At 45.7% G+C, this 27,740-nt stretch overlaps 1 protein-coding gene across 2 annotated transcripts in view; it reads left to right on the top strand.

The window, feature by feature from the left end:
* The window catches only part of LOC122933689 (probable cation-transporting ATPase 13A4), a 322,029-nt gene that overhangs the window by 167,019 nt on the left and 127,270 nt on the right, over positions 1 to 27,740 (top strand). For both annotated transcript variants that reach the window (XM_044288647.1, XM_044288646.1), the window contains exons 13-14: positions 827 to 888; positions 17,035 to 17,185. In XM_044288647.1, the coding sequence (XP_044144582.1) occupies positions 827 to 888; positions 17,035 to 17,185 (213 nt within the window). The remainder of the gene's footprint in view (positions 1 to 826; positions 889 to 17,034; positions 17,186 to 27,740) is intronic.

Here is a 27,740-nt window from a genome sequence, read left to right as displayed (position 1 = left end):
CCTGCATAAAAGGCTGAAAAATAACCCATTAAAGAGTTGCTGTTTTACATTCAACATAGAGCCTCGTCTCATGTGTGTGGGGATTGCTATAAGCTGAAGATTAAGATTTTCTATACTCCCCTGGCTATCACTACTAGCTCTTGTAAGAGCTGTTCCTGGCTCCTGTGGTGGTTTTGGTGTAGAGCGGAGTGCTTAGAGTCCTCGGGAAGCATTGGGAGCATCCATCAACGGAGGTACCCGGTCGGGGTGCTAGGAGATCCGTTATAGGTAACACCACCATTGCTCCCAGAGGCTTATTTGCATATATTAGAACATCATTTTTCTCAGCAATGTGGGCACATATCAACATGGGACCAACACAGATGCCAAGTGCACATGCAACAGGTCGGCCAGTATCATAGGTACAAATCTGCTGACAGATGCCCTTTAAAGTGAGTCTGTCACCCTGATTTTAGACTATTATCTAGAGTAATGCATGAGTAGTAATGCAGATATGGAGTCCATATCATTATTTTTTATTTCCCTGCTGCCCCCCATTCCCCCTCTGTCAGCACTCAGAGCTTCACTGAAATACATTGGAGTCCTCTCCATTATGATAGCACACAGTCCGGTCTGTGTATTTCAGTGCAACTTTGAATGGTGACAGCAGGGTAGCTGGGATCAGTAGGAATATAAAATAGTTTTCTGGACTCCTTATCTGCAGTACTACTCATTTATTACTCTAGATAATAGTCCAAAATCAGGTGACATATTCACTTTAAATGGATATTAAACCACAATAGTTCTGAAATCAAACTATAACATGCATCAATTTATCTCTACATAGACTGGCACATTGACGGAAGACGTCTTGGATTTGTATGGGGTTCTTCCATGTGAGAAAAGCCGGTAAGTTTTAGTCAGTTAAACAACTGTAGACCCACTAGCTCTTCAAAGCAATAAATGGTAAAACATTTATTAGCAGAACATTACAATGTTTCATCCATAAATTGATCCCTACCTCCTCAATAGGACCCTACCCCTCATCCTAACCCTGTTATCTGCCAATCGTATTATTTCATGTTTTATTGTGATGCACAAGCAATGTTGTACTGCTTCAACTACCTAACTGTTTTTCCCAAGCTCTGATTTGGCTTGGGTAAGGGGACTTAACAGTTGAGGGGTGGGAGGGTTGATTTAGCTGCTCATACCTTGGAATAGGTAACAGCTAGATATATGGTCTTGATGTTTTAAAGCTGGCCTTCCAAGTAAGGATGTTCATTACAAATTTTCAAAAGTTTTGTCCGTCAAATGAACCCAAAGCTTTTCATGTTCGCTTTGGACAAATCCAGTAAACTAGTGCACAGTGCCATCTTACTGCACATGTAGTCAGGAAAAAGCATGAGGGAGGAATAAGAAGGATGCTCACATAAATCTGAGAGGAAGTATGGGAAATGGACTTGTCCTTATTGGCTCAAAGGTCGACAGACAGCCTTGATGAGCCAATCAGTACAACAGCAGACAGGGAGGTCATAATCAAGCTTCTATTCTAGTGTCGGGGACAGTGAAGGGGAAGGCCAGAAAGAAGATGACTTGTTTAGAATAAAGAAAAGCAGGAAAACCTTTCAGCCAGAGTGTGACGTGAGGAGCTGAGGCTGGGTGTGTAGCTGCTGCAGAACCTCAAAAGCAGCTACCTGCAAGAACATTTCTTTTTTGCCCCCATTTGAACAGAAATATAGCTTTTTTTTTTTTTTTTTTTTTTTTGCAAGGGTTTTACCATCCAGAGGAGAAATCTCAGTTAAAACACATGAAATACTGTTTGTCGGAGCATTTCCAGACAGTTTAACCCCTTAAGGACACATGACGTACCGGTACGGCATGTTTCCCGAGTCCTTAAGGACACATGACGTACCGGTACGTCATGGCTTTAAATAGCGATGCCGGCGCCGCGGGGGTTAATCGGAACGGGATGCCGGCTGAAATCATTCAGCCGGCATCCTGTAACAATGCAGGGGGGGGTCATTTGACCCACCCGCATCGACGATCGCAGAAAAAGCAATTCAGACCTGCGGTTTTCTGCGTTTCCGGTCCATTCGGGTGTCCTGTGACCCGATGAACCGGAAAAAGACTGCGATCGGTGGCGTAATTTTACACCACCAATCGCAGTCCGAGGATTTGCAGAGGCGGAGCTGGCCCTGGTGCTGAACGCCGCTGTCCAGGGTGCTGATTGGTGCAGGGGAGAGAGGCGCGAGATTCAAACTTCCTGCGCTCCTCTCTCCCCTCCTCTTCCTGTCCAGCACCCTGACCGTGCAGCATCGTCCAGCACCAGCTCCTGTGTCCCCCTAATCGGCATCCATCACCCTCCTGCACCCATCGCCACCCAGGTAGGTTAGGGTCAGTGAGGGAGAGGCACCTTTAGGCAGGGATAGAAGGGAAAAGTTAGGAAAAAAAAAACTTTTTTTTTCAGCTATCAGACCCCAGACCCCCCTGCCACTTGCCCCCCCCCCCCCCCCGCATCCCCCCCACCACCAGCACCCCCCCCCCCCTCACCAGACCCTTCCCCCACCACCACTTTTTTTTTTTCTGCGTGCGCTGACTGGCCGGCACTTTTTAGCGTCCGTCCACTGTTAGCGCATCGCCCGCCCCACCACCCCACCGACCGCTGATCAGCGTTGAACCGCTGATCAGCAAGTTTGAACTTTTTTTTTTTTTTTTTTCTAACACTTGCCCATTTTTTTTGCCTGGACTTTTTAGTACGTGAACACCCGTGCCCCCACACACACGCACATAGAATAAAGGTTTACACGCACGCACATACACACGCACACACACACACCCATGGCCCGTCGGGTGTTCTCGGCCGAGGAGGCATATGCCCAGATTGCCTCCGACTCTGAGAGCCCCAGTGAGGATGAGGATGACCCCACGTTCCTTTTGTCATCCGCATCCTCCTCATCATCATCGGATGACGATGAGCCACCAAGGCAGCGGAGACGCCGCCAGGCGGAGCCAGGGGCCACACATGCTAGGGATCCTGTGGCCCACCCTAGTACGAGCCGCCCTGGGGTTCGTACTGGTTTCCCGGCCCACCAAATAAGTTCACCGGAGCCCCCTGCCGATGAACTTAGCTGGTGTCCCCCAGTGGACTTTGAGCCTGAGATTCCGGATTTCGCTGGCAATCCTGGAATCCAGATTCCCACAGTGGGGTTTACTGAAATAGACTTTTTTAGTTTTTTTTTCAGTAACCCACTGGTGAATCTGATGGTGGAGCAGACGAATCTGTACGCCCAACAGTTCGTCGCTCAAAACCCGGGCTCATTTTTGGCTAGACCCGGTGGCTGGACGCCGGTCAGTGCAGCCGAGATGAGGACATTTTGGGGCCTCGTGCTGCATATGGGTCTAGTGCAAAAACCCAGTGTCAGGCTGTACTGGAGTGGGGACGTCCTATACCAGACCCCACTGTACAGTACGGCCATGACACGCTCCCGGTTTGAGGCCATCCGGAAATGTCTATTCCGATAATGCAGCATGTCCCCCCCGAAGTGATCCTGCCTATGACCGGCTGTACAAGATACGGCCGGTCATCGATCACTTTGGGGCCACATTTCAGCAGGCCTACGTACCTGGAAGGGAGGTCGCGGTTGATGAGTCTCTCGTTGCGTTCAAGGGGAGACTCAGTTTCCGCCAATACATTCCCACAAAGCGGGCGAGGTATGGCGTGAAGCTATACAAAATTTGTGAGAGTACCTCAGGGTACACTTACAAATTTCGTGTGTACGAGGGGCGAGATTCCCGGATTCAACCACCAGAATGTCCCCCCACTCTGGGTGTTACCGGGAAACTCGTGTGGGACCTTATGTACCCACTGCTGGATAAGGGTTACCACTTGTACGTGGACAACTTTTATACCAGCATTCCCTTGTTCAGGTCCCTTGCCGCCAGATCCACGTTCGCTTGTGGGACTGTGCAGAAAAATCAACGCGGCCTCCCTGCCCACCCCCTCCAGGTACCTATCCCCAGGGGTGAGACCCGTGCCCTTACCAGTGGAAGCCTGTTGCTGGTCAGGTATAAGGACAAGAGGGATGTCCTTATGCTGTCCACAATCCACGGTAACAGCACCACCCCAGTCTCTGTGCGAGGTACCACGGCAACGGTCCTCAAGCCCGATTGTATCGTCGCCTACAATCGGTATATGGGAGGAGTTGATCTCTCTGATCAAGTCCTCAAGCCATATAATGCCATGCGCAAAACCCGGGCATGGTACAAAAAAGTTGCGGTCTACATGGTGCAGGTTGCCATGTACAACTCTTTTGTACTATCCCGAAGCGCTGGCAGCACAGGGACATTCCTCCAATTCTATGAGGCAGTCCTCAAAGACCTGATCTTTTCGGACCGGGAAAGAGCAGGCCGGAGTACCTCGGGAACTGGAGGCGCCCGGATCGTCCCTGGCCAACACTTTCCAGGTGTGGTCCCCCATACTGGAAAGAAGGGACGAACCCAATAAAGATGCAGAGTGTGTCACAAGAGGGGGATACGGAAGGACACCACTACTCAGTGTGACACTTGCCCCGATCATCCGGGCCTCTGCGTTATCGATTGCTTCAGGGAGTATCACACTTCCATGGAGTACTAAATTTTTATAATCTCCAACAGTCCCCTAGAGAACATAAAACACTATGTCTCTCAGACTTTGGAGACACAGAAACAAATTTTTTTCCCCAAAAAAATATTAGTTTTAGTGCAGGCATCCTCAAACTGCGGCCCTCCAGATGTTGTAAAACTATAACTCCCAGCATGCCCAGACAACCTACAGCCATCAGCAGGGCATGGTGGGAATTGTAGTTTTACAACATCTGGAGGGCCGCAGTTTTAGGATGCCTGCTTAGTGTCTCCAAAGTCTGAGAGCCATACATATTGGGCATCGTCGCGTGCGTAAAAGTCGTCGCTATAAAAATAACATTTGACCAAACCCCTCGGATGAACGGTGTTAAAAATATAAAATAAAAACGGTGCCAAAACACCCATTTTTGGGCAAAATTTCCATTTGAATCCTTTTTTTCCAGTAATAAAGCAAGGGTTGACAGCCAAAAAAAACTCAATATTTATGGCCCTGATTCTGTAGTTTGCAGAAACACCCCATATGTGGTCGTAAATGGCTATATAGCCGCACGGCAGGGCATAGAACGAAGGGAACTCCATATGGTTTCTGGAAGGCAGATTTTGATGGACAGTTTTTTTTTTTTGACACCATGTCCCATTAGAAGCCCCCCCTGATGTAGCCTAGACTAGAAACTCCAAAAAAGTGACCCCCATCTAAGAAACTACACCCCTCAAGGTATTCAAAAGTTACTTTATAAACTTTGTTAACCCTTTAGGTGTTCCACAAAACTAAATAGCAAATGTAGAAAAATTTTAGAATTTTATTTTTTTGTTACCTTGCCTCAAAAAAGTGTAATATAGAGCAACCAAAAATCATATTTACCCCTAAAATAGTACCAAAACAACAACCACCTTATCCCATAGTTTCCTAGATGGGGTCACTTTTATGGAGTTTCTACTCTAGGGGTGCATCAGGGGGCTTGAAAGGGTACATGGTGTAAATAAACCAGTCCAGCATGATCTGCCTTCCAAAAACCGTATGGCGTTCCCCTTCTTCTATGTCCTGCCGTTTAGCCAAATAGTAGTTTACGACCACATTTGGGGTGTTTCTGCAAACTACAGAATCAGGGCAACCCATTTTGAGTTTTGTTTGGCTGTTAACCCATTTTTTTCAGTAATAAAGTAAGGGTTAAAATGGAAAATTTTCCAAAAAATAGAAATTTCTAAATTGTTTCTCCATCTGCCATTAACTCTTGTGGAACACCTAAAGGGTTAACAAAGTTTGTAAACCCAGTTTTGAATACCTTGAGGGGTGTACTTTCTTAGATGGAGTCACTTTTTTGAAATTTCTATTCTAGGGGTGCAACAGGGGGCTTCAAATGGGACATGGTATAAACAAAACCAGTCCTGCAAAATCTGCCTTCCAAAACCCATATGGCGTTCCCCTCTTTCTACGTGCTCCCGTTTGGCCAAACAGTAGTTTACGACCACATATGGGGTGTTTTTGCAAACTACAGAATCAGGGCAACCCATATTGAGTTTTGTTTGGCTGTTAACCCTTACTTTATTGCTGGAAAAAATGGGTTAAAATGGAAAATTTTCCAAAAAATAGAAATTTCTAAATTGTTTCTCCATCTGCCATTAACTCTTGTGGAACACCTAAAGGGTTAACAAAGTTTGTAAACCCAGTTTTGAATACCTTGAGGGGTGTACTTTCTTAGATGGAGTCACTTTTTTGAAATTTCTATTCTAGGGGTGCAACAGGGGGCTTCAAATGGGACATGGTATAAACAAAACCAGTCCTGCCAAATCTGCCTTCCAAAACCCATATGGTGTTCCCCTCCTTCTATGTCCTCCCGTTCGGCCAAACAGTAGTTTATGACCACATATGGGGTGTTTTTGCAAACTACAGAATCAGGGCAACCCATTTTGAGTTTTGTTTGGCAGTTAACCCTTGTTTTACTCCTGGAAAAAATTGATTATATTGGAAAATTTTCCAAAAAATAGAAATTTCTAAATTGTTTCTCCATCTGCCAATAACTCTTGTGGAACACCTAAAGGGTTAACAAAGTTTGTAAACCCAGTTTTGAATACCTTGAGGGGTGTACTTTCTTAGATGGAGTCACTTTTTTGAAATTTCTATTCTAGGGGTGAAACAGGGGGCTTCAAATGGGACATGGTATAAACAAAACCAGTCCTGCCAAATCTGCCTTCCAAAACCCATATGGTGTTCCCCTCCTTCTATGTCCTCCCGTTCGGCCAAACAGTAGTTTACGACCACATATGGGGTGTTTTTGCAAACTACAGAATCAGGGCAACCCATTTTGAGTTTTGTTTGGCAGTTAACCCTTGTTTTACTCCTGGAAAAAATTGATTATATTGGAAAATTTTCCAAAAAATAGAAATTTCTAAATTGTTTCTCCATCTGCCAATAACTCTTGTGGAACACCTAAAGGGTTAACAAAGTTTGTAAACCCAGTTTTGAATACCTTGAGGGGTGTACTTTCTTAGATGGAGTCACTTTTTTGAAATTTCTATTCTAGGGGTGCAACAGGGGGCTTTAAATGGGACATGGTATAAACAAAACCAGTCCTGCAAAATCTGCCTTCCAAAACCCATATGGCGTTCCCCTCTTTCTACGTGCTCCCGTTTGGCCAAACAGTAGTTTACGACCACATATGGGGTGTTTCTGCAAACTACAGAATCAGGCCAACCCATTTTGAGTTTTGTTTGGCAGTTAACCCTTGTTTTTTTCCAGGAAAAAATTGATTATATTGGAAAATTTTCCAAAAAATCTAAATTCTAAAAATGTATGTCCATTTGCCATGAAGTGTTGTGGAAGACCTAAAGGGTTAACAAAGTTTGTAAAAACAGTTTTGAATACCTTGAGGGGTGTAGTTTCTAGAATGGGGTCATTTTTGGGTGGTTTCTATTATGTAAGCCTCACAAAGTGACTTCAAGCCTGAACTGGTCCATAAAAAGTGGGATTTTGAAGATTTCTGAAAATTTCAAAATTTGCTTCTAAACTTCTAAGCCTTGTAACATCCCCAAAAAATAAAATATCATTCCCAAAATGCTACAAACATGAAGTAGACATATGGGGAATGTAAAGTCATCACAATTTTTGGGGGTATTACTATGTATTACAGAAGTAGAGAAACTGAAACTTTGAAATTTGCAAATTTTTCAAAATTTTTGGTAAATATGGTATTTTTTTATGCAAAAAAATTAACTTTTTTGACCCAATTTTAGCAGTGTCATGAAGTACAATATGCGACGAAAAAACTATCTCAGAACGGCCTGGGTAAGTCAAAGCGTTTTAAAGTTATCAGCACTTAAAGTGACAGTGGTCAGATTTGCAAAAAATGGCCTGGTCCTTAAGGTGAAATAGGGCTGTGTCCTTAAGGGGTTAAGGTGATTTTTTTTGCCAAAAAAACCAATACAAGTGTGCAATGTTTTCCAATACACAAGGTAATGTTTGAAATCTATGTGTGAAAACACATGAAATACTAGTCCAAAATCTATATCAGGGCATCTCCAAACAGTTAAAAAAATATATATATTTTGAGAAAAATAGCAAATAAGTGTACAACACATGTTTTACAATTTTACAATCCAGAGGGTAGCATTTAAAATCACAGTGAAAACACCACAAACAGTAGGCCAAACTATTTAACAGATCCAAAACCTCCATACTGCAGCACATGAGGTGGCGTCACTGAAAGATACAACTGGCCAGCATTCCCAATCAGAACAAGACTGTCCTCCTTCTCCTGGTTTTCTTTGTGGCAGCCAACCCGCTTCCCCAAGCAATACAGTGTCCTTGTAATCATCATCAGCTTCTTCTTCTCCTACTAAGACTCCTCGCCCTCCACCTCATCGTGAGACATCCATAATGGAATGTGTGGCCATGAAAAAATCTATTCTCGATGAGCAATTAGCTTGTCTGGCCAAGTTGCTGGTGGTGAAGTCGCTGAAAAACCATTTAGCAGAGTCTGCTCTTACATGATGGAGAATATGGGCTGCTCCTTGTGATTCTTACTGTGAAGCAAGCTCCAGGCCACTGTGGACACTTGGAGCACCTGTTACTGCGGCAACAGTACATGTTTTTCACATCCCACTGGCTCAATGTTTTTTTTTTTGTAGCAGCAGTGAGGCAGCACCCCAGCAACAAGGCCAGGTAATTTGGACCCCATCCCCCACACAACTGTGTCAGCCTGGCTCCCACACCAGGCACTTATCTGCTGCCTCCACCTCCTCATCCAAGGACACACTCCCATTCTCAACAGCAGCAGGGCACATTGTCGCTGCCACTCCCCCTCCTTCCTATCATATGTGTCAAGTCAAGCATTGCCAGGCGGTGTTCGGCCAGGGCAAGAGTAGCCACACAAGCGAACAGTTGCTAAAGTACATTAAGCAGTAAACATCCTGTTGGCTGTCACTCCGCCAACTCCAAGTGGGCAAAGTGCTCAGAGACAATGACCACAACATTGTGGCTGCCCTGAACCTCGGGGAAATAAGACACACTCCCTACAAGGTGCATGTTATTAACCTAGTCATGCAAACTTTTTTTTTTTAAGTACACTTGCTTGTGCAGAGTGTTGGCAATGTCTAGAAGACTGCCTTGCATTTCAGCCATTATTACGTGGCGAGAAACGGTCTGCCTTTTCAATGCTAAATCCACAACATTCCAACTCACTAGATTTCAACATTGCACATGATAAAGCATCTGTATGCGCAGTGGAAACCTGCAAACAATTTTGTCATCTACTAGTCCACCTCAGCAGGGAGCATGTGGCAGGCAGTGGCAGCTCATCCAAGATACCTGTCAGGTGCTAAAACCCTTCAAAGTTTGTCAGTAGTGACAGCTGTGTCATGAATGATCTCACCCCCCTCATATTTATCTTAGAATAGATGCTGACACTCAGGCTGAGTTCACATGGGCGAGATTTCCATGCGGGTGCAATGTGCGAGGTGAACATATTGCACCCGCACTGAATCCGGACCCATTCATTTCTACGGGGCTGTGCACATGAGCGGTGATTTTCACGCATCACTTATGCGTTGCGTGAAAATTGCAGCATGCTCTATATTGTGTGTTTATCACGCAACGCAGGCCCCATAGAAGTGAATGGGGCTGAGTGAAAATCGCAAGCATCCGCAAGCAAGTGCGGATGCGGTGCGATTTTCACGCATGGTTGCTAAGATGACAGTCTATTTACTGTATTATTTTCCCTTATAACATGGTTAGAATGGAAAATAATAGCATTATTTAATACAGAATGCTTAGTAGAAGGTCAATTGAGGGTTAAAAAAGAGCTGCCGGCTAAAGGACCTGTGGTGACGTCACATCACATGGTCGATGGATCATGTGATTGGACAATGTGATTAGCTCAGTGACGTCACCACAGGTCCTGAAGAAAGAACAGGAGACCGGCAGCTACTCGATCAATTGGAGGACGTGAGTTATTTTTTTTTTAACCCTCAATTGACCTTGTAACTAAGCATTCTGTATGAAAGAATTCTATTATTTTCCCTTATAACCATGTTATACACACCACCTAACCCAAACCTGAACTTCAGTGAAGAGGTTCAGGTCTGGGTACCACATTCGGTTTTTTATCACGCGTGTGCAAAACGCATTGCACCCGCGCGATAAAAACTGAACAACTGAACGCAATCGCAGTCAAAACTGACTGAAATTGCGTACCTACTCGCGCGGGTTTGCCGCAATGCACCCGAGACGCATTCTAAACAAATCCGTCACGCCCGTGTGAACCCAGCCTCATGCAGCAGGTTACAATGCCGGAAGAAGATACAGCTAATGTAGCTTACTGTCTGGCCTGTAGCTGCTAGGGACCCACAAGGAGACACTCCTATTGTGGAGGAGGATGAGCCGTTACTGGACAAAGAATCAGAAGTGGATGATGATGACGATGATGAGGACGGTGACATGGCCCATGACACCCAATCGTCTCAGTGGGGGGCGGAGTTGGAAAGAACAGGCTTCTTGGGCATGCTGACTAGAATGGCGACCTGCATGCTTGCTTGCTTATGCAGGCTTATCATTGACATCAAGGAGTATGATGATTACTGGATAATCATGCTTTTAGACCCTGGTAATCAAAGTTAAATGGGGGAATGTTTTTTCTCCCACTGTGTTCACTGCACATTTTGGAAAGCAGAAAACTGCTGTCAATGTGTCTGTAAGGGAGTCCCCTCTCTGCCCCCCACTGAGGTCACCCGCCTCCCACTGCCACAAGCAGCATTAGCAGCATCAGCAGGCAGTTCAGTCACCTCCACACGATGGAGCATTTTTTTTTTACATGACACACCAGGCTGAGGCAAATTGGCAAGGGGAAACCTCCTGCCTCAGTGCCCAAGTTCAGGCCTATCTAGACTCTGTCTTGTCTCCAGTGCATATTCTGTTCTCTGACCTCATGGACTTGTGGGCAGGCAGATTACAACAGTGGCCAGAACTAGTGCAGTATGCTCTGTCTTCTTTCTTGCCCAGCCTCCAGTGTCACCTCGGAAGGAGTTCTCAGCATCGCAGTGTTGACATCCAAACAGACCAAGTTGTCCTCCGCCCAGGGCCGGTGCAAGGATTTTTGCCTACACAAATGAAGTTAAATTTTGGTGCCCCCCCACCTCGCAGCTCACCTGGCTCTGGTGCCGTCTGCAGCAGGTGGCTTCTCCTCTGTGTGGTCCTGGTATCTTCTCTCTGCTTCAGACAATCGTATTTTTCGCCCTCTAAGACGCACCTAGGTTTAGAGGAGGATAATAAGAAAGAAATATTTTCAATTACACCTCAGGTCAGACCAGCAATCAAACCCCCAATGTTAATCAGACCTCAAATCAGACCCCCAATGCCTCAGATCAGCCCCCCATGTCAGACATCAGCCCCCCATGTCAGCCATCAGCCCCCATCCATCAACCCCCCATGTAAGCCATTATGCCCCCATGTTATCCATCAGCCCCCCATGTTACATTTCTCCCCCTCCATGTCAAATTACCCCCCTATGTCACATCAGCCATCCATGTCACATTTCCCCCCTCCATGTCACATTTCTCCCCCTCCTTTTTACATAATCCCCTCTGTCACATCACCCCATGTCAGATTTCTCCCCCATGTCAGATTTCTCCCCCTCCATATCACAAATTATCACATTTCACCTCCTCAATGTCACACTTCTCCCCCTCATGGCCTCAATGTCACATTTTTCCCCCATGTCAAATTGCCTATGTCACATCAGCCCTCCATGTCACATTTCTCCCCCTCAATGTCACATTTTTCCCCCTCCATCCATGTCACATTTCTCCTCCTCCAAACCATGTCACATCACCACCTTCGTGTCACATCATAATCACATCATTACCCCCTATTGTGTCACATTTCAGTCCCCCCCCATGGCCCCTTCCCCAGAGACACAGTCAGCTCCAGTCCCTGCTGCCGCTGCGCCACTCCTCAGTCACACCACCCCTGGCATGACCACATGACCGTGTTGCTGGGCTGGCGGCACAACTCACAAGTAAGTGATATAAAAAAATGTTTTTAAATTTTTCCGCCCTCCCCTAGGGTGCGCCCTAAGGCAGCTGCTTGGTCTGCCTTATGGTAGCACTGGCCCTACCTCCGCCAGTGTCCAAAATATAAAATTGTCAGAATGAACCAAGCCTGGATTTGGGAGGACTTTCACACTCCTCTGGCTGAGGCCAATGAATACATCTGTCCTTGCTGACAGTGCCCCATCACTGTTGCTATCTGCCTGCCTGCCTAATATCATGTTCGGTACAGCTGCTGCTGCCTCTATCATGCCACTGGCACCATCATGCCACTTCTGCTGCGTGTCTGCTACCATGTACCATATGGCTGCTGCCACGACCTCTGCAGCTCCTCACTGCTAATCTCCCACTGCCACCATTATTAAAGCAATGCATTCATTACTATTACTACTACTACTACTACCACCACCATGAACAGCTTTAGACAGCAGATCTACTGCCTTATATGTTCCATGCTAAGCTACCTCTGCTGCCATCATTATTGTGGCCACTTGCCTATAATACCCTATTCTTTTCACATCCACATTGTACTGCTACTGAACTTTTCTAGGCTCATGCTTGTGCGTGTCATATAAGAAGGCATTCTTACCCCATCAAGGCTTAATTTGTGGACTCCTGGTCCCAACAAGTCACTGTTGTATTCAAGAGCTTAGGGAGGGGGGAGCTTGGAGAGAAAAAGCAAACATTTGTAAGAAAAAAAAAAATAATAATAAAAAAACCTGAACCAAACTTTTTTTTTACAAATTTGGTGACTTGGAACTGAACCAAATCTCACCAGGTTCGATCATTTCTAATTCCGAGTTTTCAAAAAAGACCAGAATCACAACAGGAGATATAGTTGTTAGTAACTATATCAGGATTAAAAGCAGTAAAACCTACTTTTACTTTCACCTTCAGTTGCATTCACTGCCAAACCAATTTGTAACAGTGAAATCGTCGAGGTATTTCTGTGATTTTGGTCTTACATGAGTGCCAGCTATCAATCAAGACCCATTTGTCTAGCTTCTACCAATCCAAAGATATATGAGCAGGTAAAGCAGTCTTCCCTCTTCAGTCTAGGGGGGTAGTTGGGGAGCCAACAGCCTGAAAGAGGAAAGACAAAAATATATACAAAAATATATACGTATAAGTAATATTGTTATTATCATATATGTACTGGTAGAGTTATAATGTTAATTATACCAGTGAACACCATAAATAAAAACATTTCAAAATTATTTTGTGGAATGTATGTTTCCCCTAAAAGAAATTAATAAAAGTTATTTAATACACTATGGCAGGGATGATCAGCTTCCAGCACTCCAGCTGTTCTGAAACTACAACTCCCAGAATCCTCCTTTCACTTATATTGGAGTTACTAGAACGTCCAAGTATGTGTGCAGACTGGAAGCTGTAGTTTCACAGCAGCTGGAGCGCCGGATTGTATATTTTTTAGAAACCATTTTAGGGTACTTATAGGGGGTCATGTATCAAACTGGTGAAAAGTAGAACTGACTTAGTTGCCTGTAGCAACCAATCAGATTCCTTCTTTCATTTTCGATGGTTCCTTTGGAAAATGAAAGAAGCTATCTGGTTGCTATGAGCAACTAAGCCAGTTCTACTTTATACTAGTTTAATAAATGACCCCCTATAAGTACCCTAAAATGGTTCCTAAAAAATAAACAAATAATCCCACAAAATCAAGAAAAATTGTTAGAATAAAGAATAAAAAAATGATGACTGCTGGAACATGGGAGCTGGGTGGGGTAATTGTTGCTGGTCCTTAAAGGGAACCTGCCACCGGAATTTTGGGTATAGAGCTGAGGGCATGGGTTGCTATATGGCCACTCTCACTTAATTTACATTGGACCCACTAACACGTGTTGAGACTCCTACATTTTATTATTTACAAATGGCCACTATGACCAATGAATGTCTCTTGATTGACACGTGTTACTTATTTTTGTAGAGCGCCGTCATTTTTAGCCAGCTAGAGCGCCGCTCCACTATTAATGTACTGATATTATAATAAGTGAAGAGTGGATTATAGACAGGCTTCACACAACTCAAAGGCAGCTAACTGTGATATGAACAGTGAGCACATAAATAGAGCGCTGAGCGTTCTGTGTAGATACAAAAGAGAGAGCTATATGGCCACTAGCACATCCACAATATCCAGTCCCCATAGCTCTGTGTGCTTTTATTGTGTAAAAAAAAAACTGTGATTTGATACATATGCAAATTAACATAAAAGAGTCATATCTTACTTGTGTGACTAGAGAAGAGTCATATTTTCAAGCTCTGACTCATCTCAGGTTAATTTGCATATGTATCAAATCGTGTTTTTTTTACACAATAAAAGCACACAGAGCTATGGGGACTGGATATTGTGGATGTGCTAGCAGCCATCTACAGTCAGGTCCATATATATTGGGACATTGACACAATTCTAACATTTTTGCTCTATACACCACCACAATGGATTGGAAATGAAACGAACAAGATGTGCTTTAACTGTAGACTGTCAGCTTTAATTTGAGGGTATTTACATCCAAATCAGGTGAACGGTGTAGGAATTACAACAGTTTGCATATGTGCCTCCCACTTGTTAATGGACCAAAGGTAATGGGACATAATAATCATAAATCAAACTTTCACTTTTTAATACTCAGTTGCAAATCCTTTACAGTCAATTACAGCCTGAAGTCTGGAACGCATAGACATCACCAGACGCTGGGTTTCATCCCTGGTGATGCTCTGCCAGGCCCCTACTGCAACTGTCTTCAGTTCCTGCTTGTTCTTGGGGCATTTTCCCTTCAGTTTTGTCTTCAGCAAGTGAAATGCATGCTCAATCGGATTCAGGTCAGGTAAGTGACTTGGCCATTGCATAACATTCCACTTCTTTCCCTTAAAAAACTTTTTGGTTGCTTTTGCAGTATGCTTTGGGTCATTGTCCATCTGCACTGTTAAGAGCCATCTAATGAGTTCTGAAGCATTCACATCATCAATAAATACAAGAGAAACGGTTCTATTGGCAGCCATACATGCCCACCCCATGACACTACCACCACCATGCTTCACTGATGAGGTGGTATGCTTAGGATCATGAGCAGTTCCTTTCCTTCTCCATACTCTTCTCTTCCCATTACTCTTGTACAAGTTGATCTTGGTGTTATCTGTCCATAGGATGTTGTTTCGGAACTGTGAAGGCTTTTTTAGATGTTGTTTGGCAGACCCTAATCTTGTCTTCCTGTTTTTGAGGCTCACCAATGGTTTACATCTTGTGGTGAACCCTCTGTATTCACTCTGGTGAAGTCTTCTCTTGATTGTTGACTTTGACACACATACACCTACCTCCTGGAGAGTGTTCTTGATCTGGCCAACTGTTGTGAAGGGTGTTTTCTTCACCAGGGAAAGAATTCTTCGATCATTCCCCACAATGGTTTTCCTTGGTCTTCCGGGTCTTTTGGTGTTGCTGAGGTCACCGGTGCGTTCCTTCTTTTTAACAATATTCCAAATAGCTGTTTTGGCCATGAATAATGTTTTTGCTATCTCTCTGATGGGTTTTTTTTTTTTTTTTTCAGCCTAATGATGGCTTGCTTTACTGATAGTGACAGCTCTTTGGATCTCTATTTGAGAGTTGAGAGCAACAGATTGTAAATGCAAATAGCACACTTGAAATGAACTCTGAACCTTTTATCTGATCATTGTATTTGGGATAATGATGGAATAACACACACCTGGCCATGGAACAGCCGAGAAGCCAATTGTCCAATTACTTTTGGTCCCTTAACAAGTGGGAGGCACATATGCAAACTGTTGTAATTCCTACACTGTTCACCTGATTTGGATGTAAATACCCTCAAATTAAAGCTGACAGTCTGCAGTTAAAGCACATCTTATTCGTTTCATTTCAAATTCATTGTGGTGGTGCATAGAGCCAAAAATGTTAGAATTGTGTCGATGTCCCAATATTTATGGACCTAACTGTAGCAACCCATGTCCTCAGCTCTATACCCAAAATCCAGGTGACAGGTTCCCTTTAACGCTAAAATTAGTTATGTCACTAAGCTGTTAAAAATACAATTGTGTCCCCAGAGTTGTGCGCAATATTACTTCAGAAATATGTTAAAAATCTACAATAAAAAAGTTTTCTAATTATATTGTGACAGTTGGAGGTTAACCCACCCACACAAATTTTACTTTTAATGTACAAAATTAAAAATTTAGGCCTTGATTTATTGAACTTTTTTTGTCTTTATTTTAGAATAACTTATTATCTCAGCTGCACTCCAATCCAGTCCTGCTGTAGCTATAGGAGGTGAAAATAAGCCAGCTTGTGATAGTTTTACCTGTGTTTAATTTCTAAATTGTTATGTGCCACTTTCATAAATTTGACGCACAGTTACCTTTACGTAAGACACATTTGCAGACAAACTTCAAATTGTCCACTGTTGATAAATCAAAAAATAATCTATATTTAAAGTGAACCTGTCAGAAAAGTAATACTGACCAATCCATAGGCAGAATGAAATCCTGACAGGCTGTCTTAAAAAGAGCTGTGTACTCTGAAATGATCCAGCATTTCTGAAAAAAAACATAGTTTTAAAACAAGATGGGAAAAAGACATAGAGTAATTGTGGTGGCCTCCTACCAGCTTCTTCCCACCCATCTCAGCGTAATACAGATCTCTCCCTTATTGCATATGGGGAGAGACTTGCCAATCTAGCCAAATCAAGAAAGGAAAAGACTGAGGGGAGCTGCTTCAGGACTCTTCTGCCTGTTCATTGCTTGTTTTTAAACAGTTTCCTCTGAAATATCACAATGTTACAGAGTAAAACCAGGGAGCCTAATAGGATTTCGTGCTGCCCATGTTTGCAATTTGCAATCAGTGTAATGTCCATCATATATTTTTAGTTTTCAGGATATAATATTTTTCAAGCCATCTAATAATCTTTGTTGGTGCCCAATACTTCAAGCAATGACAAGTTGTCACTCACTTATCACATTGGATGGGAAGTTACAGGGAGATCCATTGGATATAAAGATGTTTGGTGGAACAGGTTGGGTAAGTTACATAATAAAGGCATACATAATAACATAGCTTGCAAGGCTGAAGAAAGACATCTGTCCATCCAGTTTAGCATGTTATCCTGCACATTGGTCCAGAGGAAAGACAAAAAAACGAGGTGGAAGCCAATTTTCTTAATTTTAGGGGGAAAATTCCTTTCCGACTCTAATCAGGCATTCAGAATAACTAACTGAATCAACAACATATTAAAAAATGGTATTATGTAAAACCTGAAATATTATTGCACTCCAGAAATGCATCCAGGTCCCTCTTGAATACAGATGGCCTTGCGGTTCGCCTGGCGGTCGTTTAGCGCTGAACTTTGCTAGTTCGCGGTTCGCCAAACAGGCGAACATATGGCGATGTCATACATTGTGAAGAACTTTGACCCATGAAACATCCATCAGGTGGTACAGGACAGCCAATTGAGAAGTTTCAGCACATGGACACACACCCTACCTTATAAATAAACCCGATCTGGCCGCCATTTTACATTCAGTCAGTGCAGTGTAGGGAGAGGTTTCTGTGAGGAGCAGGGACAAACTGTTAGGGACACCAAACGTTAGCTAATAGGGCCACAAAAGTTCTTTTAAGGACTGGTATAGTGTGCTATCGATAGGTGGGACTTACTGAGGGGTTTAATATACATACTTATAATATACTTTCTAACATAGAAAGTATATTATAGTGCATTTGTATTGTGTAGCAGTTGTGTGCGGTCCTGCTGTGATACTGCAGATACACAGAGTGGCAAACGCTATTGGAACAAATAATTTCTACTGGTGTAATATACTAGTTGCCCCCCAAAAAAACTGATTGAAGCAGGGGTGTGATATACCAATAATATACTTTTTATATAGTGCATTTAGGTAGTGAAGCATTTGTTTGTGGTTTTGCTGCGTTACCGCAGCTACACAGAGTAACAAACGCTATTGTAACAAATCATTTCTACAGGTGTGATATACCAGTTGCCCCTCCCAAAAAAGTGATTGAGGCAGGGGTGTGATATACCGTCTTCCACAAATACTGCTCTTCTTTAGGGACTTTTGTCACTGGGTCATCTTGAAAATGACAGGCAGAGGAATTGACAGGCCATTCCGCAGGGGTGGTAGGGGTCGGGCAAGTGCACAGGCCAGAGCTTAAGTGGGAAGTTGCAGAAGGTGCGTGCAATTACGTCAAAAGGACGCACCTCTCTATTTGGACCCTCTTCACTCTGTGCTGTGTGCACCACCAAAGACACTACCACCACCACCATGGTACAAGACCTTACCGATGAGCAGCCATTCTTGGCATCGTATCAGGAAGAGGAGGTATCAACAGTCGCCACCAAGCAGTCTGATGACAGTCCGCAAATGAGCAGAAGGAGGGTGGTCCCCGCTGTTGCTGCCTACTCAGAGATCTCTAATGTCAGTGGTGATGATGATGACGTGTCAATGAACGTCATGTGGGTTCCCACAAGAAAGGAAGAGGAGGGGAGTTCAGAGGGAGAGACGGAGCAGCAGAAAGGGAGAAGAAGGAGGAGAAGCAGGCAGAACTTACAGTGCACAGGAGGCAAAAAGCAGACTGCTAATGTATCTGGAATGAGCCATCCACCATGCACAGTCACATCTGACGCTCCCAGGATGCCAGCACATGGCTCCGCAGTGTGGCCATTTTTTTAACGTGTCCGATGCTGACAATAGTGTTGCCACCTGCAGACTGTGCTGTCAATGCATAAGTCACGGTAAGCCCAACACTCACCTAGGGAGGACCTCCTTAAGAAGGCAACTGGCCTCCCATCACCGAGCCCAGTGGGAGCAACATTGTCAGAACCCACAAAGCCACACTCCCGGCGCTGAACGTCCTGCTTATTCTCCTTCTCCTCTCTTCTACCATTTGTCCTCCACTCCACATTCCACCGTGCAGTCGTCGCGTTCATCTGGAAAAAAACAGGCTTCCGTGGCCCAACTGTCCGAGCGAAAAAAGATGATGACGCCGGATAAACCTCTTGCCCAACGACTGACGGAACTGCTAGCCCGCCAACTACTGCCATATAAACTGGTGGACTCGTAGGCCTTTAGAAAATTTTATGGCCATCTGCATACCGCAATGGAAGGTCCCCGGAAGGAAATATTTCTCCTAGAAGGGCATCACGGAACTATATGGCCATGTTCAGCAGCAAGTGAATGTATCTCTGGCACACAGAGTCGGTGCCAAGATACATCTGACCATAAACACGTGGTCTAGGAAACACAGGCAGGGAAGGTACATAACTTTTACTGCCTAATGGGTGAACCTTCTGACGGCCGTCAAGCATGCAACCTGTGGCACCCGTGTGGATTTGGTGTTATCGCCACGGATTGCATGCAGGCCTGCCTCTTCTTCACCTCCTCCTACTTCAACCTCCGTCTCCTTCTCGGCTGACTCTTTTTTTTCCACTGGTACCACCTCTTCCGCTGCGCCCCCCAAGCTCCCTAGAAACTATTAGACGTGCCAGGTTAGATGTTGCCATGCTGTGCTGCAGCTGTTGTGCCTGGAAGCCAAGAGCCACACCGGTCCTGCACTCCTTTCAGCTTTGCGGTCACAGGCCGATCAGTGGCTAACCCAGCTCAATTTGACAGTTGGTAAAGTGGTTTGAGACAACGGTGCCAATCTGCTGAGCGCGCTCAAACAGGACAAAATGACACACGTGCCATGCATGGCACACGTCCTGAACTTAGTCGTGCAGCAATTAATTGCCAAATACGTCCAGGACGTCTTGCCGCAGGCCAGGGAAATCTCTGGCCATTTTAGATCTTACAAGGCCATGGCTCGCCTTGCTGATGTTCAGCAGTGACAAAACCTGCCCATCAGTCATCTGATTTGTGACTGCCCAAAGCAATGGAACTCCACCTTGTACATGCTTGATAGGCTGCTCCAGCAGAAACGTGTAGTTAATGACTAACTGTACGAACTCTGTGGCAGGACAGGTTCTGGGGAGCTTGTTTTTTTTTTTCACCGAGCCAGTGGCTGCTCATGCGCGACGCATGCAGATGTCTGCAGCCATTTTAATAAGATCACCAAACTGGTCAGTCGCAGCCAGGGCGCAATCAGTGACATTGTACCTTATGCCTTCTTTCTGGAGTGTGCACTGCATCGTGTCATTGATCAAGCCTTTGAGGAACAGGAGCAGGAAGATGAGGAAGTCGCAATGCTGGATGAATTTCCAGGGGGGCTACTCCATCTGAGATAAGTCAACAGGAGTCTCCCAGTCCAAGCATTCTCATTTTATATACTAACCTTTTATGTGGTACAGCATCAAATGCTTTGGAGAAGTCCAGATATACGACATCCTATGATACGCCGCTGTCAAGTCTAGAACTTACCTCCTCATAGAAACTGATTGGATTAGTTTGGCATGACCGATCCCTCATGAAGCCATGCTGATATGGCATTATTTGCTTATTTCCATTGAGATGCTCTAAGATAGCATCTCTTAGAAAATCCTTCAAACAGTTTACCCACAACAGATGTTAAACTTACTGGCTTATAGTTTCCAGGCTCTGTTTTTGGACCCTTTTTGAATATTGGCACCACATTTGCTATGCGCCAATCCTGTGGAACATTCCCTGTCAGTAAAGAGTCCGCAAATATCAGAAATAAGGGACTGGCTATCACATTACTTAATTCCCTTAGGATACGGGGGTATATGCCATCCGGTCCTGGCGATTTGTCGATTTGAATCTTTTTAAGTCGCTGTTGTACTTCTTCCTGGGTCAGACAGGACACTTTTAATGAGGAATTTATTTTTACATTCAGCATTTCATTTGACGGTTTATTTTCCTCAGTGAATACATTGGAGAGAAAAAAATATTTGACAGCTTTGCTTTCTCCTCCTTGCTCTCTGCGACTCCCCCCTCATTACTCTTTAAAGGTCCGACACCTTTAGATTTATACTTTTTAACATTTATATAATTGAAGAACATTTTAGGGTTATTTTTACTCTTTGGCAATTAATCTCTCGGTCTCTAGTTTGGCCGCTTTTATTTGTTTTTTACGTGTTCTATTTTTTTCCTTACAGTTTTTCAATGCTTCCTAGTTTTAGTGATTTATATCATTTCTTTTTGTCATTTATAGCTTTTTTTACAGTTCTATTTATCCACATTGGTTTCTTTTTGTTCCTTAACCTTTTATTTCCATATGGTATGTACTTCTCACATTGAGATTTTAGGATGCTTTTAAGGATATCCCATTTTGTGGCTGTATTTTTATTTTTGAGGACTTTGTCTCAGTTAGTTAGGCCTATGGCCTCTCTTAGTTGGCTATACTTTGCTTTTTTAAAGTTTGGTATTTTTGTTCCTATCTGTAGAAACGCTCTTTTGAATGATAATTGGAAGGTTATCACTTAATGGTCACTATTTCCCAGGTGTCCCCTAACTTGCACATCTGTTGTTCGGTCAGGCCTATTGGTTAATACTAAGTCCAGTATGGCCGCCCCTCTAGTCGGGTCCTGAACCAGTTGGGAGAGGTAATTGTCTTTGGTTATTGCCAAGAACCTTTTTCCTTTATGGGATGTACAGATTTCAGTTTCCCAGTCTATATCTGGGTAGTTGAAGTCCCCCATAATAACCACCTGATTATGATTTACTGCCTTGTATATCTCGTTTAGTAGTAGATTTTCTGTGGACTCTGGTATATTAGGTGGTTTATAATAACTCGTATTAGTAATTTATTATTGTTTTTAGCTCCATATATTTCGACCCACAGTGACTCCACATGTTCATGTCCTTCATTTATATCTTCCCAGAGTGTGAGCTTTAGTCAGGACCTTACATAAAGGCAGACCCCTCCCCCTCTCCGGTTTTGACGATCCTTTCTAAACAGACTGTCACCTTGTACATTAACTGCCCAGTCATAGCTATCATCCAGCCATGTTTCCGTTATTCCCACTATGTCATAGTCCTCCTCACACAATACTAATTCCAGTTCCCCAGTTTTATTAGTCAGGCTTCTGGCATTAGTATACATACATCTGAGAGGTTTATGTATATTTTTTACCCTACACCTTGCCTTCTGAACTGTTCTAGTCAAACACAAAATGGCGGACATGTTACAAGCATCACAGAGGGCTGACAGAATACAGCACTTCCAGGCCTTGCTTCGAGAAATGCTGCATTCTGCTTTTGTGGGCACTGGCAGAGGAATTTCCACTCACAGAGAAACAGTTGCGGGTACCAATCCAACAGCGCATGCAAGAAGAGGGCGGTTTAAAGGCGATTGCACGTCCCCGTGACTGCGACGATCCATTTCAATGTCTACCCTATCAAATTTCAATGTTCTTTTCTGCGCCTACCATGGTGATCACGATGAATCAGGCTTCGATGCCAGAGAGGGAGCCTGAGAAATGGCTAACACATTCAAGAGAGGTTAATGGCCGAAATCTGATTGGCTGTTGTTACTTTGCCCCATTTTTGTGAACCATCCAGAGATGGTGGGTAAAGTTTTTAAAGCACAAGCATCCAAGAAAGGCAGCAGGCATGTGGAAATTACCCATTCCCAACTCGGGGAGGTAGTGATGATAAATAACAATACAGCACTCTTAAGAGGTCCTGTTATTGTAATGAGTACACTTTCCATTAAAGAGGATCTATTGGAGGGCAATTCTGGTGCCAGCAGCCAACTTGCTCCCTACCTCCACAACGTTCACCCAGTGTGCCATCATGGTGGGGATTCTGTTGACCAGACTCTTTGCTACTCAGACAGGACTTGTAGGTGAGGGCCTGCTGCCGGTTTGTTGACTCTAGATAACTTCTAAGTGATCACATGTCAATGTGACAGCAACAATCCATTTGGATGTCTGTCCTATCAACTTTGGAGCAATTGTTCAACAAGATCCTACTGGTATTGCACCGTTTTGCTTGTCCTCTCCACCAGAGGAATGAGAGATAAGAAGGTCTCTTTGTAGCGGGGGTCGAGTAGGGTGAACAACCAGTAATCCGTGTTGTTTAAAATGCGTATAACGCGCGGGTCATGGGAAAGGCAGCATAACATGAAGTCAGCCATGTGTGCCAGAGTACCAACAGGCAAGACTTTGCTGTCGTCATCAGAAAGTGAGCTGACCCTGTAAAATAGTGTAGGCGAGGGCCTGCAGGTAAGATGCCCCTGTAAAACATTATATGCGAGGACCTGCAGGTGAGCTGACCCTGTAAAACATTATATGCGAGGGCATTATATGTGACGAATAAGCATGTTGATATGATGTCGGGTATATAAAGCAAATGCAGATGAAAAATTATAGAAATGATATTGATCTGCAAGGTGGACATATATACAGTCGTGGCCAAAAGTTTTGAGAATTACATAAATATTGGAAATTGGAAAAGTTGCTGCTTAAGTTTTTATAATAGTAATTTGCATATACTCCAGATTGTTATGAAGAGTGATCAGATGAATAGCATAGTCCTTCTTTGCCATGAAAATTAACTTAATCCCAAAAAAAAACTTTCCACTGCATTTCATTGCTGTCATTAAAGGACCTGTGTCATGGTCTTACCTCCTTGCTGTTCCCTTCGTTTGACATGTGCTGGCGGCCATCTTGGTTTCTGGGTTTTCTTGTAGCCTCCCACCCTGCGGCTCCTCCTTCCCACTGGGAGGAGCTGGATGCCCAGCTCATATATATAGGAGGTCTGTGGCTTCAGTTCCTTGCTTGGTCCTCCTGTGTTCACATGCTTCCAAGACTGCTGCTGCTTCTGGTTCCTGATCCTGGCCTCGTCTGACTACCCCGTTGGTTCCTGATTCCGGCTTCGTCTGACTACCCCGTTGGTTCCTGATTCCGGCTTCGTCTGACTACCCCGTTGGTTCCTGTTCCTGGCTTCGTCTGACTACCCTTCTGGTTCCTGACCTCTGTCTCCGCAAGACCCTGCTTCGGTTTAGCCATCCGTTCGGACTTTGCTTACGGCTTGCTCTTCAATAAAACCTTCTTATTTTCCACTTATCTCTTGTTGTACGTCTGGTTCATGGTTCCATGACATTAGGACCAAGCCATGAATTCTGACGGTACAGGGCCACCCTCGCTACCTACGCTGGTTGCCAGACTTGATCAGCAGGATCACCTGTTGGGTCGGTTCGCTGTGGCGTTGCAAACCCTGCTTGAACGCACGGCTCATTTAGCTTCCGTTGCCGATGGGTCGGTTGTCGCTCCTGGGCCCGCTCCTACTGCCGCTCCGGTTGTTGCGCCAGAGTCTACCCTGACACCTGTTGCTGCGCCTGTGGTGTTTCAGGGTATGACCGGTTCTGCCCCCCTTCCACAGCGCTTTGGGGGAGAGCCAACTCAGTGCCGAGGTTTCCTTAACCAGGTGGGCATTTACTTCGAGTTGCTGCCACATGCCTTTCCTACTGAGAGATCAAGGGTGGGCTTCTTGATCTCGCTGCTCTCGGACAAGGCCTTGGCCTGGGCCAGCCCTTTATGGGAGAACAACAATCCGGTGGTTGCCGAGTTTTCCGGTTTTGTTGCTTCTCTTCGGAAGGTATTCGATGTGCCGGCTCGTGCTGCCTCTGCTGCGAAGCTCCTTATGTCCATCAGACAGGGTTCACGATCCGTAGCTGAATACGCCATTGAGTTTCGTACCCTGGCAGCAGAGGTGGGCTGGAATAATGAGGCTCTGGTCGCTGCTTTCTCTCATGGTCTCTCGGATGCCTTGAAGGATGAGGTTGCAGCTAAGGACCTACCAGTGGAGCTCGAGTCTCTTATTTCTTTCCTGATTTTGATTGACACCAGACTCAGGGAGAGACCTTCCTTTAAGGAGAGCCTGCGGAGGTCTCCTAACAGATTGGCGCCTACGTTTGCTGTCCCACCCGTGCCTCCCTCTCCTCCCACGCCTCCTGGGGATGACTTGTCTGGGGGTGAACCCATGCAGCGGGGGTTTGCTCGCCTGTCTGAGGGGGAGAGGGTACTCCGGAGACGCGAGGGCCGATGCATGTACTGTGGTCTCGGTGGGCATTTTCGGTTGGCATGTCCGAACCGTCCGGGAGAACGCTCGCACCTGAGGTCCTGTCGGGGGCAGATCTTGGGTGGAGTCTCCTCGTCCCCGGTTTCCCGTGTTGACAAACCACTGATCACGGTTGTCCTCTCCTGGGTCGGGGGCTCGGTGACGACCCAGGCGTTGGTGGACTCTGGTGCTGGTGGTTTGTTCATTGATAGAGTGTTCGTTGCCGCCAATTCCATTCCTCTGCAGCCTCGAGGTTCCCCACTGGCTCTTGAGGCGATAGACGGCAGACCCCTTCTGCCGCCACACGTGACTCATGAGACCCTTCCAGTGGGGATAGCCATTGGTGCCGTTCACAGAGAGTCGGTCTGTCTCCAGGTTATTTCGTCTCCACACTACTCGGTGGTCTTGGGGTACCCCTGGCTCCAGAAGCATAATCCGACTTTCGATTGGAGATCGGTCGAGATCCTCTCGTGGTCACCGCAGTGTGGGGCTAGTTGCATCCATGGGCCTGTCAAGTTGCTGTGTACTTCCTCGGACTCTCTGTTGCCTCCTGAATACGAAGAGTACCGGGATGTATTCGATAAGGTGCGCGCGGTTGCCCTACCTCCGCACCGCCCATACGATTGTGCCATAGAGTTACAATCCGGTGCCGTTCCTCCTCGTGGCAAAGTCTATCCACTGTCGGTAGCGGAGAATGAGGCCATGGAGGAGTACGTGAGGGAGGCGCTTTCACGCGGACACATTCGCAAATCCTCGTCCCCGGCAGGGGCTGGATTTTTCTTTGTGAAAAAGAAGGGCGGCGAGTTGAGGCCTTGCATCGATTACAGGGGTCTCAATCGCATCACGATCAAGAACGCTTACCCGATACCCTTGATTTCCGAGCTGTTCGATCGCCTCAAAGGGGCCACGGTCTTTACCAAACTCGACCTGAGGGCGGCATATAACCTGGTAAGGATCAAGGCGGGCGATGAGTGGAAGACCGCGTTTAACACCAGGACCGGTCATTATGAATCCTTGGTTATGCCCTTTGGGTTGTGCAATGCGCCCGCAGTCTTCCAGGAATTCATCAACGATGTTTTCCGTGACCTGTTGCAGCAGTGTGTGGTGGTCTATTTGGATGACATCTTGGTATATTCTGCATCCATGGAGGCCCACATTCTGGATGTCAGACGAGTGTTGCAACGCTTACGAGAGAACAAGCTGTTCGGTAAGCTTGAGAAATGCGAATTTCACCGATCCCAGGTAACCTTCTTAGGTTACATCATTTCCGCTGAGGGGTTCTCCATGGATCCTGAGAAGGTTTCGGCTGTCTTACAGTGGCCCCAGCCCAGTGGGCTTCGTGCCCTGCAGCGCTTTTTGGGCTTCGCCAATTATTATCGGAAGTTCATCAGGGACTTTTCCATGCTAGCCAAGCCTCTCACGGATCTGACCAGGAAGGGCAGTAATCCTCAGGTCTGGCCGCTCGAGGCCATCCGAGCTTTTGAGGCTCTAAAGTCCGCCTTTGTGTCGGCTCCGATTCTGTCGCATCCCAACCCTGGGTTGCCTTTTGTCCTCGAGGTGGACGCGTCTGAGACGGGAGTAGGCGCCCTCCTGTCTCAGCGTAGAACACCAGAGGGTCCTCTGCTTCCTTGTGGGTTTTACTCCCGGAAACTGTCTTCCGCGGAGTGCAACTATCAGATTGGTGACAGGGAGTTATTGGCCATCGTGCAGGCCCTTAAAGAATGGAGGCACTTGCTCGAGGGCTCGGTGGTTCCGGTTCTCATCCTGACGGACCACAAGAATCTGACCTACCTCTCTGAGGCCAAGAGATTGACACCACGTCAGGCCAGATGGGCTCTGTTCTTGTCACGTTTTAATTACGTGGTCTCCTACCTACCCGGCTCCAAGAACATCAGAGCGGATGCCTTATCACGGCAGTACTCCGAGCTGTCCGGGGAGGAGTCGATTCCGACTACGGTCATACCCCCGAATCAGATCCTGGCCGCTATTCGCACCAGCCTGACTTCTCCTCTGGGTGAGCAGATTTTGGCGGCTCAATCTGGTGCTCCCTCTGGGAGACCCAACGGCAGATGTTTTGTGCCTGAGGAGTTGCGCACTCGGTTGTTGCGAACCTACCATAACTCCAAGGCCGCGGGGCACCCTGGAAAGAATCAGCTGTCCTGGGCGGTCTCACGTCTGTTCTGGTGGCCTTCTCTACGTTCCGACATCGCCGCATATGTAGCGGCATGCTCCGTTTGTGCCCAGAGTAAGTCCCCTCGGCACCTTCCGTTGGGCCTTTTGCAACCCATAGCCACCGGGGAGCGTCCATGGTCACACCTGGGGATGGATTTCATTGTGGACCTCCCTGCATCCCGAGGCCATACGGTCATTCTCATGATTGTGGATCGGTTTTCCAAAATGTGCCACTGTGTTCCTCTCAAGAAGTTACCCTCTGCACAAGAGTTGGCCTCGATTTTTGCCAGGGAGGTCTTCCGGTTGCACGGTTTGCCCAAGGAGATTGTGTCGGATCGGGGGAGTCAGTTTGTGTCCAGGTTCTGGCGCGCCTTTTGCTCCCAGTTGGGGATTCATCTCTCTTTCTCCTCGGCCTACCACCCTCAGTCCAATGG

This window comes from Bufo gargarizans, chromosome 4, assembly GCF_014858855.1.
Source record: "Bufo gargarizans isolate SCDJY-AF-19 chromosome 4, ASM1485885v1, whole genome shotgun sequence".
Lineage (NCBI taxonomy): Eukaryota > Metazoa > Chordata > Amphibia > Anura > Bufonidae > Bufo > Bufo gargarizans.
Note: the sequence above shows the minus strand (reverse complement) of the source record. Positions and strands in the feature narration are given on the sequence as shown.